Source organism: Diabrotica undecimpunctata, chromosome 7 (genome assembly GCF_040954645.1).
Source record: "Diabrotica undecimpunctata isolate CICGRU chromosome 7, icDiaUnde3, whole genome shotgun sequence".
NCBI lineage: Eukaryota > Metazoa > Arthropoda > Insecta > Coleoptera > Chrysomelidae > Diabrotica > Diabrotica undecimpunctata.
In genome coordinates this window covers 13,051,093-13,066,374 of record NC_092809.1, presented here as the reverse complement: position 1 = coordinate 13,066,374, position 15,282 = coordinate 13,051,093, and the positions used below count along the sequence as shown (strand labels likewise).

The 15,282-nt window shown below is 31.2% G+C and overlaps 1 protein-coding gene across 1 annotated transcript in view; it reads left to right on the top strand.

Annotated features, from left to right (window-relative positions):
* Window positions 1–6,660: 6,660 nt before the first annotated feature.
* The window catches only part of parvin (beta-parvin), a 34,388-nt gene continuing 25,766 nt past the window's right edge, over window positions 6,661–15,282 (top strand). The window contains exons 1-5 of the mRNA XM_072536733.1: window positions 6,661–7,481; window positions 11,396–11,587; window positions 11,725–11,814; window positions 11,868–12,139; window positions 12,199–12,501. Coding sequence (XP_072392834.1) covers window positions 6,758–7,481; window positions 11,396–11,587; window positions 11,725–11,814; window positions 11,868–12,139; window positions 12,199–12,501 — 1,581 coding nt within the window. The 5' untranslated portion in view covers window positions 6,661–6,757. The remainder of the gene's footprint in view (window positions 7,482–11,395; window positions 11,588–11,724; window positions 11,815–11,867; window positions 12,140–12,198; window positions 12,502–15,282) is intronic.

Sequence of the window (15,282 nt, the reverse complement as noted above, 5' to 3'; positions counted from 1 at the left end):
CGTTGGAAATTTGCATGAGAGTGAATCTGTGAAACCATTACATATGTAAGATAATGAGTAAGAGAGAGACAGAAGATATATTTTCTCTCTCTTCCTCTCTTTAGAATAAAAATGTTCCTTTTGTATATATATTTAATATTATATATATTATATATATAATATTGTATATATATAATATTATATATAATATAATATGTATTAATATTATTATTTATGTGATATGTTTTGTATTATTTAAAATTAAACGTTTATGTATTTCAAAATAATCACTGTTTTACCGAGAACTGTCAATTTTGAAATCTGTTAGTGTCATGTCTAATTGGCAAATCCTTTACGTGTTTGGTTCATACGCTGGTGGTTGTGAGTTCGAATCCCAATTATGAATTTCCTTTTTTATTTTTGAAATATTTAAAAACCTCAAGTTAATCTTATTAAATATATGTAATATATGCAAAAAACATAAATTTTAAAATAAAATGAAAATTTACAACATAATCCGAGTTGTTGGTTTTTTATTTTTATCTTCGTAAAGTAAGTTTTATATATATTGGCAGTTGTAAATACTTATGAATATTACATTTTAATTTATTGTATTATTATATTGAATTATGTTGCAGTGTATTTATTGTATTGTAATTTTTATATTAGTAACAAAATAAACAATGAATTTTACTGCAGAGTATGTGTAAATTTTTTTTTGCATTCAACTCCTTTTATACATATATAAAAATAAAAATATATATTTTCATTAAAATATTGATACAATCTATATAATCTATCTATATAACTAATTCTTTTTCTCTTTATGCTCTCTTTTACCTATAGCATTACATATGTAATGATTGTGCAGATTGACTCATATATAAATTTTTAACGGCGAACGCGTGTATAGAAGTATAACTTCTACCGGCAGTCCTACTGGACTGCCACACCCGTTTTTTTTTTTATTGGGGTAGGGTAACATGAAAACAAACAAGAAAAAGTCAAAAAATTTGGATTTTTTAAGTGTATACTCCAGTTGTCAGAGACGCAAATGCCACTAAACCTCTAAAACTTATACGAACATGCTGAATTTTTCTGAGAATGGTAACTTTGGGACCCTAAAAAATATATAGAAAGGTTTACTACTTTTACCCCCGGCATCCCCCTAAAACGCCCCCTCGTAAGGGCAGAAACTGGAAAAAATATCTTGGTAAATCGATGTTTTCCGTTTTTTGTCCCTACAATGGAGCTTTTTGCTGGAGGGTAAAAATGGTAATCTTTTTTGCATCCTTTTTGGAGTCTCAAAATGACATTCTCAACAAAATTCAGCTTGTTCGTATGATTTTTAGAGGTCAAATCTCTGACGACTGGACTATTTAATGAAATTGTATATTTAACTTGCGATATCTCGTCTCGGTGTAGATATCTCGATTTCTAATTTTGACACAATATACTATGGATATTTCCGCAAAAAATGAGGTATGTCCGAACTCTTAATTTTAATTATAAACAAAATGGCGATTTTTTTTAATAGTATACTACCTGTCGGATATTTTTTTCTAATTGAAAATTTTGTGTTAAAAATTTTTAATATTTTAAGTTTTCAATCAGAATCTGGGACACGCAGTAATCGCGGTGTGTGCTAAGTTTAAAAAATAACCGAGTTGCAAATAATCAAAGGGTGGCCTTTTTTACCAAGTAGGTACTATTTCCGCAACAACAGCTGACCTACTGATCGACTGATATCATCATAGGCAAGGACGATTATAAAAAGAGTAAACATTGAAATTAAAGAAGAGTTAATAACAAGTCAAGCTGGTAAGTCGGTAATTTTATTCAAGATGTAAACATACGTAATTAATACATCGTACAATAAGTAATTTCACCTAGTAGTTATCCCGTTGTAAATACATAATAGCAAATAAATACGTAATATTATAGTTTAATATATTTATCAACCTCTCCCTAGTCAAAATAATATAATAATGATAATAATAAAGGTCTTTATTTTTCCTTCAAATTCATACAGTACACAAAATATATAAATTACATATGCATAAAATACAATAAGAAAGAAAAACTGCCGAAGATCGACGGTCGAAATATTTATTTACAATTGACATGACATGTGTTATGACTTCCTCTTCTTTTCTCTATTATAATATACTACAATACCTCCCCACTATAAGTTTAAACGCACAGGTGGTTTTACATTTCTTTTTGGCCTACTTGGAACTGCTGTCACACTTTCTTTGGTCTCTGGTTTCTCATTAACCTCACTAACCACTGCTTCACTTGCTACTTCATTACCAGACTCTTCAAAATTTATCGCTTCAATATCACTTTGTTTTAATACTTCCCCTTCTCTTAGAGCTGAGAGGGGTCCAACACTGTTACTAATTGTATTATTATTATTAGTTATATCAGTTAGAATGGTTTCATTAAGACTATTGTAGTTAGAATCAGATCCTTTATCACGCAAAATCTGGTCCAAATGTCTTTTCCAAATTAAACCTTCCTGTGTTAACTTACACAAATATATCCTGTCACCTAAAAGTTCATCTATTATTGCTTTTGCCCATGTTTTACGATTAGGATAACGATAATCTCTACTAAGGACTTTATCCCCCACTTGAAAAGTTTCAATTCGTCCATTACTATTTAATTTATTATCAATTAATTTAGAACTCTGATTCTCACTACATGTCCATAGCAAATGTAATCGGGTTTTAACTGTATGTTTAAATACAAGACTGGAGGGTGATACACCTGTAGTACAGTGTACTGAATTTCTATAATGGAACAATAACTTACTGATTATAGTTTGTAAAGAATTATTACAGTTGTAATTATCCTTCAATCCTTTCAAAGCAGCGTTTTTAAATGTCAACAAAATTCTCTGCAAAACCATTTGTTGCTGGATGATATGGTGGTAATGTAGAGTGTTTAATACCATTATTATGTAAAAATTTTGAAAATTCAATTGATGAAAATTGAGGGCCATTATCTGTAACAACTACTTTAGGTAAACCAAACCGAGCAAAACAATCTCTAAATTTTTCAATAGTCTCCCCAGTGGTCAAATTATTCATAATAAATGCTTCTGGCCATTTTGTAAAAGTATCAATGATTATCAAAATCATTTTATTTCTTATGGGACCCAGAAAATCAGCATGCACCCTCTCAAACATACATGTTCCCTTTTCACATGATATTAACTTATAAGCTTTACTTGGTTCTGCTCTAAACCCTAAACAAATTTTACAATTATTTACATAAGATTCAATGTCTGTATCTAAACTTGGCCACCAAAAATAAGCTCGTGCATTTGCTTTCATCTTGGAAATTCCTTCATGTGTACTGTGCAACTCTAACAGCAATTGTTTTCTTAACTTTGTTGGCACTACTACTTGAAATCCCCACATAATCACCCCTTCTCCATAGATAGTTCTTCTTTTCTATTTAAAAATGGTTTCATTATTTCATCTACTGTCTCTGGGAATCCATACCTAATATGGTTAAACAAACGACCTAACACCGGATCTTTCCTGGTTTCTACCTTTACCTTGAGGGTATCAATGGGAGTCAACCCTTCTATAAAATGTAGATAATCAACATCTTCCTCATTTTCGCTTACTGTTTTCTCTAGAGGAAGTCGACTCAAAGCATCTGCCTGGACATTATCAGCTCCTTTAATACATTTAAAAACATAATCAAATCCTGACAGAAACAATGCCCAACGCTGTAACCTTGCTGAGGCCATTTTCGGGAGACTTTTAAACTCACCAAAAAGTGCCTGCAGGGGCTTATGATCACTCAAAATTTCAAACTTTCTACCTGCTAAGTAATGATAAAGCTTCTGTACTGCCCAAACAATTGCTAAGGCTTCTTTATGAACCATAGCATAATTTCTCTCTGCCTTATTTAAAACCCTTGATATAAAGCAAACTGGTCGTTGTGATCCATCTGGCAATACATGCAATAATGCAGCACCTAACCCGTATTCTGAACTATCACAAACTAGTCTAATAGGTTTATTTTGATCAAAATGCATTAACACATGACTCGAAGTTATCTCCTTCTTAATAGCATCAAATGAATTTTGACAATTATCTGTCCATAAATATTTGCTATTTTTTTCTAGAAGTTTATATAATGGATTCACCCTATCTGCCAAATTTGGAATAAATTTAGAATAATAATTTATCATACCAAGAAATGATCTTAACTCCGTCAAATTCTTTGGTTTTGGCAGTTTCACAATTGCTAATTGCTTCTACTTTTTTATTATCCGTTTCCAGTCCCCTGTTTGAAATTTTATGTCCTAAATAAAAAATACAATCTTTAACAAATTCACATTTACTCAAATTTAACCTAAATCCTGCTTTTAAAAGTCTCTTAAGAACCTCGCAGTCAAGTTCTCTAAATGTTCTTTGTTATCTTTTCCTGTAACTACACCCTGTTTGGACCAAAAACTACCAGATTAGTTTTTTTAGAGTTTATATTCAATGCATGATTTCTTGTCCAAGCTATCAATGATTTAATATCTTGATTAACAATCTCAATAGCACTTGCTCTGTCAACTGGGTAAAATGAGTGATAAATTTGTGTATCATTACAGGTATTCAAGGAGGTACCAATATTGGTGGTGTATAAAGTAAATAAGATTGGACCTAAGATTGAGCCCTGAGGTAACCCTGACAAAAATGTGACCCTTCGTGAACCTTCCCGAGCGCCGTGGAAGCCAGATAGGATAGAACTCAGCGATATTAAAGAAAATTTATTACATTCCAGTGAAGAATCATTTATTTTTAAAGCTGTATCACTATCACATGATCATCAATATTAAATAAATATACATTTTCTAAAATTTCGAATTTTTATTGTGTTGTAACTTGCAAATTAAAATTTTTTAAATAGAAATATTGTGTAGTTTTTATGTATAAATGCTGTAATTTAATAGGCCAATTAAATTTTGCAACAGTTACCTTGAAATTAGTTACCAGAAATAAGGACACACATTGAAATTGCAAGACAAGCATTTATAAAAATGAAAACAATGTTTTTCAATGGAGACCTTCCTCTGGATCTGAGGATAAGAGCCTTAAGATGCTACGTATTCTCGACTTTGTTGTATGGAATGGAAAGCTGGACACTAAAAGTGGATAATATAAAGAAGTTGGAATCATTTGAGATGTGGTGCTATAGAAGGATTTTGAAAATACCATGGACCCAAATAACTACAAAAATATTTCATTCATTTGTTAATAACAGGGAAGACTTTATTCAAAACAATTCGTCCCTTGTAAAATTTTCATTTTTATGGTTACTATGTGTTTACCTAAAGAGCATTATTAGGCATTCATCATCATTCAAAAATCGCCCTAAAATCTAATTAAGAAAATCTGGCAACGTCGGCACCTAACGCTTGGGTTAATTAGCTTCTCGTGGTAACAGCATAGACCGAGCATACCGGCTGCACGTACTGACGACAAGTTCTTTTGCGGTTGTTCGATCTGTGATCTGTCTCTCCCTAGCGCAATAAAACTCCTCACTCTCTCTCACCCCCACCAAAAGAGGGCACTGCTATACCTACTTGGTGTAAGATAGACACAACAAATAACGAAAAAAAAAAGATAGCGTCGTCCCTTAGCTCTAGTGGCTCTACAGACTGCTCAGTCTATGGGTAACACAGGATGCTGAGAAGATCGGTTTTACCAACTGGAAAATCCAAGCAAGTAATAGAACATAATGGCGCAGATAACTTGAGAGGGTAGAGGCTCTTAGCACCGTGATGATAATGATGATGATACTGTTCCGATAAATATTATGGCGCACAAAACTGTAAATATATTATTTATAATTCTTTTCTATTCTAGTATTTTCTCCGAGCCGCGATAAAAACCAGTCTGGATTCCCGTTCATTTGAGGCAATTCAGGTCAACACCGCTGCGACCGGTCTTCCCCCATGGTGTTCGAGCCAATTCATGTCTGCTTTGAGGGCATTCCAGAACTAACGGCATTTTATATTTAAAGAGGGAACTTTGCTGAGAACAGTTAGTCGAAAATAAATTGTTGTATCAATAAGTTGTAAAATAAATTAATATAAATTATTGTGTTTTTTTAGTGAATTAGAATAAGTGTGGAAGACTGTAATAAATATAAGTAAGACTGTAATAAATATAATAATTGGAAATAAAGATTAAATAAACTAAGTGTTAGAACATTTTAATAATAAATAAAGACAATAAATTAGATTTAATAAAAATACAACAATACATTTAAACGAACCATGTTATTTGCTACCTTTTAAAATTCCATTAAACAGCTCTATTCTTTTATAAATGTCATAGTCATACCTTGCATCGTACGCTTATCTATATATTGCGCCAGTCCTTTTATAGATATGTTCTCATCCACACTCTAAATAAAGATTAATTAATAATAAGGAGGATATACTTATATTTTTGATAAATTCTATCAAGGTAGACTTCGGGACTGTCTACTATATTATATCAGACATTATAATTGATGATATAGTAATGAATCTTTAAAAAGATTTGATTATATTTAATATTTATTTACGATTAATATTGTGTACGTTCCCGGTAATAAATCGACTCCACCTGTATTTACTTATCTAATATAAAAGATATAAAATTTTATGATTCAATGCGGTTTGCGCTCTTATCAAGCGGAAGTTTGCTTCCTCATTGTTTACCTTAACAGAGCATATTCAAATAAAAATCGTCAGTGGATAACAGTGTTAACTAAAATGGAAGAAGATCAAATTGAAAAACCTCAAACTGAAATATTATTTCGACAATGTTCAATAGAAACGCCGCTAACACCTTCCAGATATTCTCAAGAGGATGAGTTTTTTGACGAATCCAAGGATGTGCCTAAAATCGTCGACTGTAAGAAAAAGTCTCAGATGTCAATGCCAGACACACCTGCTCCCAATACGAAACCTCAAATTTCTCCTAGGTTAAAATCTAGATCTCCGGTATTCGAGAATAGGGAAGTAAATAATACAGAAATTATGACAAAAGAACATCAAATGAGTGCGCCTTTAAAACCTTTGGTATCACCTAAGCCTAAACCAAACAGTATGTCGCCTATGTTTGAAAACGTTAAGATAAGTGATAGTGATGGAGGAAATATTTCTCCTACGGCAAGTAAACAGTTTAGAAACAAACTTGAACATATTTATAATAGTGGAGAAAACAAGAACACCCCGTCACCACGTACTAGTGTTTACGATAATAATACCCAAGAAAGTCACGATATTCAAAGAAAAAGTTCGGTTTCCAGTTTAAGAGAAGAGTTGAGTAAGAAACTTGAGATTGGTTTTAAAAAAGATGTAGTATTACACGATCCTCCTACCACTGATTCTAGAAATAGTAGTGATGCATGGGAAAACGATGGCTATATGGGTAAAGAAAATATAATGACAGAAATAAAGGAGGAGGAGGAACGATCAGTTGGTCTACTAAAAGGTGAGTTTAATAATAACCTATGTTTAATTTTGGTTTATCGTCAGCTGTTTAATCCATTATCGGATGTAAGCTTGCCTTGGGTGTGTCCATTTATTTATTTTGGTTATATTTTGTCTTTCAGTGTTGTCTTTCATTTTTTCTATATATCGAACATAATTCCATTATAACATGGATTTTTTTAATTACATCTGTTCCCCTGGTTGTTTTTTAATGTGTGTGATGTGTGATTACTTCGTTCTGATCATCAACTCGTTTTATTATTTGATTTCGATTTCCAGTTCGATGATTTCGATTTGAAAACGATTTCCGGAGTGTAAATCGAAACTTCAAACATTTTTATTACAATAAATTTTGGCATAATTCCACATAAACATCACATTTCAATTTTTGTATATGTATTGAACATAGACCATATTTTTTTAGACCTTATTGATGTACCGGTGATAGCGGACAATGTTATTTTGTACTAATAAAAAACAGAAATTTAAGCGAAAAACCAAACTAACGATATATAGAACACTCATCCTACCAGTGCTGACATATGGGTCAGAAACATGGACCATCTCCAAAACAGACACAAATCGTCTGCTCATCTTCGAAAGGAAGAAACTACGCAGAATAATGGGCACAATGTGTGAGAATGGTGTTTGAAGAAGGCGAAATATTTCGAATTGGACGAGAAGTATAAATATATAAATAATGGTAGATATGTAATATCTTCTATAAAAATAGATATATAAAATAGGTAGGCTTAGATGGACTGGACATGTGTCGAGATCAAATGAAAATTACCCACCCACACGAACCCTATTAGCGGCACCAGTAGGAAATAAGAGTAGTGGTAGACTAAGACTGAGATGGAGGGATGATGTGGACAATGATGCGAGGAAGATCGATGCAGCAAACTGGCAACGGTTGTCGATGAACAGAAACGACTGGCTAAATAGACTGGGGAAGGTCGAGGCTCAACTAGGACTGTAGCATCAATGATGATGATGATGATTGATGTACCTGCCGATCAGACTTTTTTCATTTCTAGTTAAAAACGTCCAAATTAGTTTCTAGGTGTATATTTGCACACATGGAGAAATTTTCCCTACATTCTAAATTTTAAACTTTCTATCCGTCGTAAAACACAGTCTGAAAGCAAAAAGGAGTGTCCAACTATTGGAAATTGATATAAATTTGATTACGGAAATATCGATGCAGTCTAACCAGTACATGAGCCTACCTATAACAGTAACGTTTCTATTTTAATGAGGTCAACTGTTATAAAAAAGTGAACTCTGAATCTTGAAATCTCCAAAATAACAAAAAAGTATTGATACAAATCTAAAATAGGCTTATTTTTATCTATTTTTATCCACAGTTTCCTGTGATAACTCTTATGTCGCTATACTTTCATTATTAATGATACTGTGTAGTGGCCCATTGGTAGTCCTTTTTATTGTTTTTTTTTTCTATCCTAATAAATTCGTTATATCCTCCCCTTTCATTTAATATATCGCATGTTGGGATTAAATTATTTTGTTCCCAGCCAGAGGCCTTCTTTAACCCTTTACTGCTTGATTTTTTTTATTTTTTATAAAAAAAAATCTATGATTACAAACTTGACTTCAAGATTACGGTAAAAAGCTTATGAAGCTTTTTGAACCACAGGAATATTTGCATCTTTGCCTTTCTCTACCTTTATACCATAATGGAAGATGGCCATACCCATCTGTTCGTACAATCTTGCATTGAATATCGGTTGCTGGACACCTTCTTTTCTTGTTTTCTAAATTTTCCACACGGACAACCCCTTTTTGTAATAACTTTGCATAAACACTCTGCTACTGCCATTTTGAAATCTGCTAGAGCTAGTTACTTCTTGTCCATTGTGATTTGACAGTCATCAAATCAATAATATGGAACAATATACGCATGTACCATTTTTTGGATCTGAGTTTGATCCTATAATATCCTAACATTGAATCCAGGAGATCTACTCCTGTTGTAGATCGTTACAGCTTTTGGACATGGAACCATTATATGTGTCTTATCCTTTTTCGAAAACCATTTAACTTCAACTATTGGCATACTCCCAGCATATGTTGATAAAATGTTACTAATTTGTTGGTATACCATGTAACAACAGATATTTTTGTACCAACAATTGTGGCGACTTTCTCTATCATAGCTCCTCGGCCGTTCTTTTTTAATTCAGCCTATTTTGGCATATTACTGTTTGGCACTCTGTTTATTCTAACTGTGCCTAGTGGTAACCTGTTTCGTTAGATAAATTTGCAATGGGACGCTGTTGAACCAATTATTATCAAAGAATATTTTGTGATTTATAAGTATTGGTACTAATTGTGTTAGCCGAAGAACCACATTTGAACTTATCCCTAAATCAGGAAAACCTTTGGGTACAACATTAGTTTGGCTTACAAAATTTTCATAATCGTAGGACAATCCTAACGATTGTCACGACATCACTAAGAACAAACACCTTATATCCCCATTTGTGGGGTTTTGAGTAATTGATTCCTTAGTTTATTTAGTAGCAGTCGAATTTTAAAAAGTTTATTATGACCAGGATTACCGGCAACAAAAGCATCCTTATTGTTCGCAAAATATAAAAAACGTTTTATTTCTTCCCATCTTCGTCTATAACCTCAGTGGTTCTGACGACATTAAATAAATCAATCAATTTCTTACCATCTATTGCATGACATGACATCTGAGATCAATCGATGATTCAGGCTGGAGTTCCAATAACTTCTAACGTTTGGCAATTGCACTATTGACTTGCAATATTGCTATTGACTTGAAATTGCAAATTTCCTTCTTTCCAAGTTGGATGATTTTTATTTTTATTCTTTATTAGATTACGTCGTAATTCGTCCAAAGAAATATTATCTTCGCTATCCGAACTGCTTTCTAAATCCGTTTCTGGGATAATAATATCTGATTCATTATTATCTATTATTATCATCTTCATAGTCTGACTCTGGGGCTAACATAATAGGGAAAATATCACCATCTGATGATCTGATAGCCCTTCGTCATCACTACCATCTAGTATGTCTACTACTACAAGAGTTTTATCATAAAACTTCCAGTAATACTTCATACTTCCAGAAATTTTTCTTGAAGAAAAAAAAAATTATTAAAAGCCTTTATAAAAGGTATGTAGCTTCTCATTCTTAGTTAGCTTGATCAAAATGTTCTAACCAAGAATTTAATTTTGCTTTTTGATCTTTTATCAAGTCCTACCATCCTTTTTTTCAGATGCGTTTTCTTGGTGGGAAACCTTTTTTCTTTAACTTTATAGGTATCTTTGTTTTTTTTTTGTTCAAAAACATAGACATTTTTGTTTCTATTTCCCTTCTGCTTGCATTACATTCTTCTCTTGTGTCAGCTATATTATTTCCCTTCGTAATTAATTAATATTAATTAAATATAAATTATTAAGATTCAAAAAATTAGTAAGTACCTATAATATTATAAATTAGTTTATATTCATGACCCTGGGATCACCTCCTAGATTGTTGTTTTTAGATTGTTTCCTACATTGTTGTTGTTACTATCTTTAAATAAAATTTTTATCTTTTTAATGATACACACATAGAATAATTTTGTTACATGGTATTTAATTAAAATTTAATATAATTTGCTTATCATAAAATATCTGTTTAATCAATAAAATTATTAGCATTAAATAAGCTATCAAATAAAGATGGGCCATTCATTTTCTGGTCCCTTTTAGGAGAACACAGTCTTTCTATATTCATTATCTATTTAAAACCAGTTTTTTGTTAATTATTTTATTCTTTATGAATACCACCAGAATGTGACAATGCTTATTTTTCAAATTAAATTTACGTTGGCGACAATTTAAACACATCCAATTTTTGACATGTTTTTTTTAGCGTTGCACAGGAAGAAGGATAGAGAACAAGACAAGGACGGAGACAACACAGTAGGTGGAGCCTCCCAACGAAACGAAGACATGGCTACTTTAAGACCAAAATCTCCTCGCCCAGTGCCATTAAAAGGCGAGAAAGAAGAAACTATATGGGATAAACTTGGTACTTTAGGTCGTAAAAAACGAATTAAAGAAGGTAGGTATGGTTTGCTTGGACTAACTATAAATTAGAGCATGTATCCTTATATGGTTATGATTGTTGACAATTTGGATAAATAGACCAAGGTAATTTAAATTACAATGAATTTCTGACAATTTTGTCCTATTTTCTAGTTCAAGAAGTACAAGCAGAAGGTAAACATGCTATCGATTCTCCAGGTTGTCCTACTGCTCCTATTATACCCCCAGAAGACTATAACCTTGGTAAGTTATAATATATGCAAGTGATATATTTATAATTCACATCTGTTTTGCAGAGGATAATGAAGAAAGATGTATGATAGACCCTCGAGCATATGATGACCCTAAATTTTACGACTTACTTAATGTTTTAAAAGAATGGATAAATGATGAACTTGCTTCCCAAAGAATTATTGTGCAGGATCTGTCTGAAGACTTGTATGATGGACAAGTACTACAAAAATTACTCGAAAAGCTTACAGGAGATAAATTTGATGTCCCTGAAGTCACTCAATCTGAAGAAGGACAAAAGCAAAAACTAATGGTAGTTTTGGATCATTTTAATAAGGTAAATTTTGTATACTTTAAAATAAATTTATATCTCATTAAGTATATGCTATTTTTTAGGTTTTGGGAATCCAAAGGTTATCTCATAACAAATGGAATGTAGAATCAATTCACTCGAAGAATATAGTAGCTATAACACATCTATTGGTAGCTCTAGCAAGGCATTTTAGACCACCAGTAAGGCTTCCAGAACATGTTTCAGTTGAAGTTGTGGTAGTTCAGAAGGCTAGTGGCAGATTGGCACACAAGACAGTGAGAGAAAGTTTGACAAAAGCTTATGATGATGTTGGTATGAGATGTGAGAGAGATGCCTTTGATACACTCTTTGATCATGCGCCTGATAAACTGCAAGTCGTGAAAAAGGTAATCAAACATATAACCATGAATAATAAACACATCATAATCATAAAAGTTATCTGCTAGATGCTTACAGTTTTGAAGTATTTAGGAAATAATATGGTGTTACAGAATTTATAATATTTATTGAAAACTTACAAAACAATCCAATACTAGTATGGTATTTTCTATTTTAAAAAGGTGTTATTTTTCTGAGCCATTTCCAAATAGCTATTATTTGTACAAATGTAATATGCAGTTATTGAGTGTTTTTTACTAAGTGCATGTCATCTCAAAAATGAGAGATGGCAGTAGCTTAGATTACGAACATTTCTTTTATGTGAAATATTACAATTAATTTCTGGACAAGATATATGTGTCTTCCCTTAAAGAAAAATAATAAATGTGACAACAATGCATAAGACACATGCAGAAATGACAGAAAACTTGGGAACAAGTTATGGGAAAGGTACACATATACTGAATTTCCAATTTTCATTTCTTTCTATTCAGTATAATATGTACTAACAATAATATTATATATTTTTACCCCATTTAACAGTAATAACAATTGATATTTTTTATAATGTTTTGGTTAGGCCCTTTATATATGGTTAAGGGAATTTCACATTATATTCTTGTGTGTGAGCTATAGGTTTCCTTTGACTGTGGACCTTTATTGACTTCTCTTGCAAATTCTAATATTCTACTACTGAACTTTTTATATTTTGTTTTGGTTTCTTTAACTATATTATTGTGTTACAAAAAAAAAACATTCTAATTTAAGCTTTTTTGCCAAGTTCAAAGCAAATTTCATATTATTATAATCTATAAACCAATAATCCAGCATTTCACTGTCATCAATAGATTTTAATTTGTAAAATATTTAGTTTATTTATTTATTTAATACACAAGATAACCATTAACAGTTTAAATTACAATATACAATATCACAGTTAGGATTCAAAACTTGAAATTACTTATAATGTAAAATCAATATCAAAAAGTTTAAAAAATGAGACTAAAAATCTTACATACTAAAAAACAAAATATAACAAGAACAAAATTTGACAATACCAATATACATATCACAAAGCAAGATATCTTTTTAACCAAGTTAAAGTTATATTGAAAATATCAGAATCAGAAAAGATCATTTAATAGCACCATGTATCTATCCGATGGGTTGTGAATACCATAGGTTGTTATGTGAAAAGGAATATTGAAACATTGTGGTAAGGTAGAGCTTGATGGGGAACATTAAAGTTAATCTGGCTTAACAGGTTTGAACAATCAATAAATTCATGTATGATCTTATATAAATATAGCTCCTGACATATCAATACAGTTTTTGAGTGAGGGTAAAGATAAATGTTGTTTGATAAGGGAATAATCATGTTTTCAATAGTAGTGTGAACATGTTAAGCACATTATCTCAAAATTTATGCTGGATTCTTTTTAACATATCAATATTGTTCTGAAAATAGGGTGACCAAATAACTGAACAGTATTCCAAAACAGTTTTAACTAACCAACACTAATCTTGTTGAATCAATGGAGAAATACTTTCAATTCTTTGTAACAAAACTGAGAAGTTTAGATGCCTTTATTGAAATAGTGTTTATGTGGTCACAGAAAGTAAGCTTCTCATCGAAAATAACACCCAAATCCTGAATAGAAGAAACATAATTCAGTGGCTGATTATTAATAGTATAGCTTGTTTCGATTCTATTGACTTTTTGAGAAAAACTTAAAGTGGAGTTTTAAGCATTTTCTAATGCTATATTAAAGAGAAGAGATGCCAGCGCATCTCCCTGCAGTAAACCTGCATATGTTTCAAAAACTTGTGACAGATCGCTTTGTATTTAGAAAGAATATATAACAGAGATTTTTCTTTTTTTTTGAGAATTATTTCTGGAGTGGAAATTGAAACATGAAATAATAGTTATAGAATGAAATTTTCTTTACAATAAATTGTGGCTTAGTTCCATATAAACATAATATTTAACTTAGATATGCCAAAAAAATAATTACAGAACCCTTATAAAAATCCTGTTGTTAAATTTTATTACATGGTTTTGTAATGTATTTTATATCGCTGAGTTAAGTGCAAAATTCAATAAAATATTGTAAGATTTAGCTATAACACTATATATCTGTGTTAATATTAAAAATGTGTCCAATGTATATAATTATGTTTTCAAAAGGAAATATTCATGATGCAAATGAAAGGAGTACATTCATTGTAACAAGAAAAAACTCTGAAGATATCAATATTTAATGTTGAACTTATGTAAGTTTGTAAGCATAATATCATCAAGGATTTTTTAAATGAAAATATATTGCTTGTTATATTCATTTGGAAGATTTTAAAAATATCAAATCCAATCAATACAAATTATCTTTAGATTGTCAAAAATTTACATAAAAGAAAAATCTAAAAAATTTTAGTACACAAGAAAATCATTTATATTAAAATCTGATAAGAATGGTCCATGAATACTCCAGTCATCAGAGACGAAAATGCCACTGAACCTCTAAAAATCATATGAACAAGCTGAATTTTGACGAGAATATTAATTTTGGAACCATAAAAAGATGAAAAAAAGTTTACCACTTTTACATCGGGACTTCCTCCTAAAACCCCCCTCGCAGGGGGGTAAAAACGCAAAAAAATCGATTTACCACGAATCTATATACCGTAGAAAAAAATGTTTCAAATAAAAAATGTAGCTGAGATAATTTTCAACAAATTTGTTTATAAGCATTTTTGTGTAGAACGAACAACGTCTTAGAAACAACGTTTGA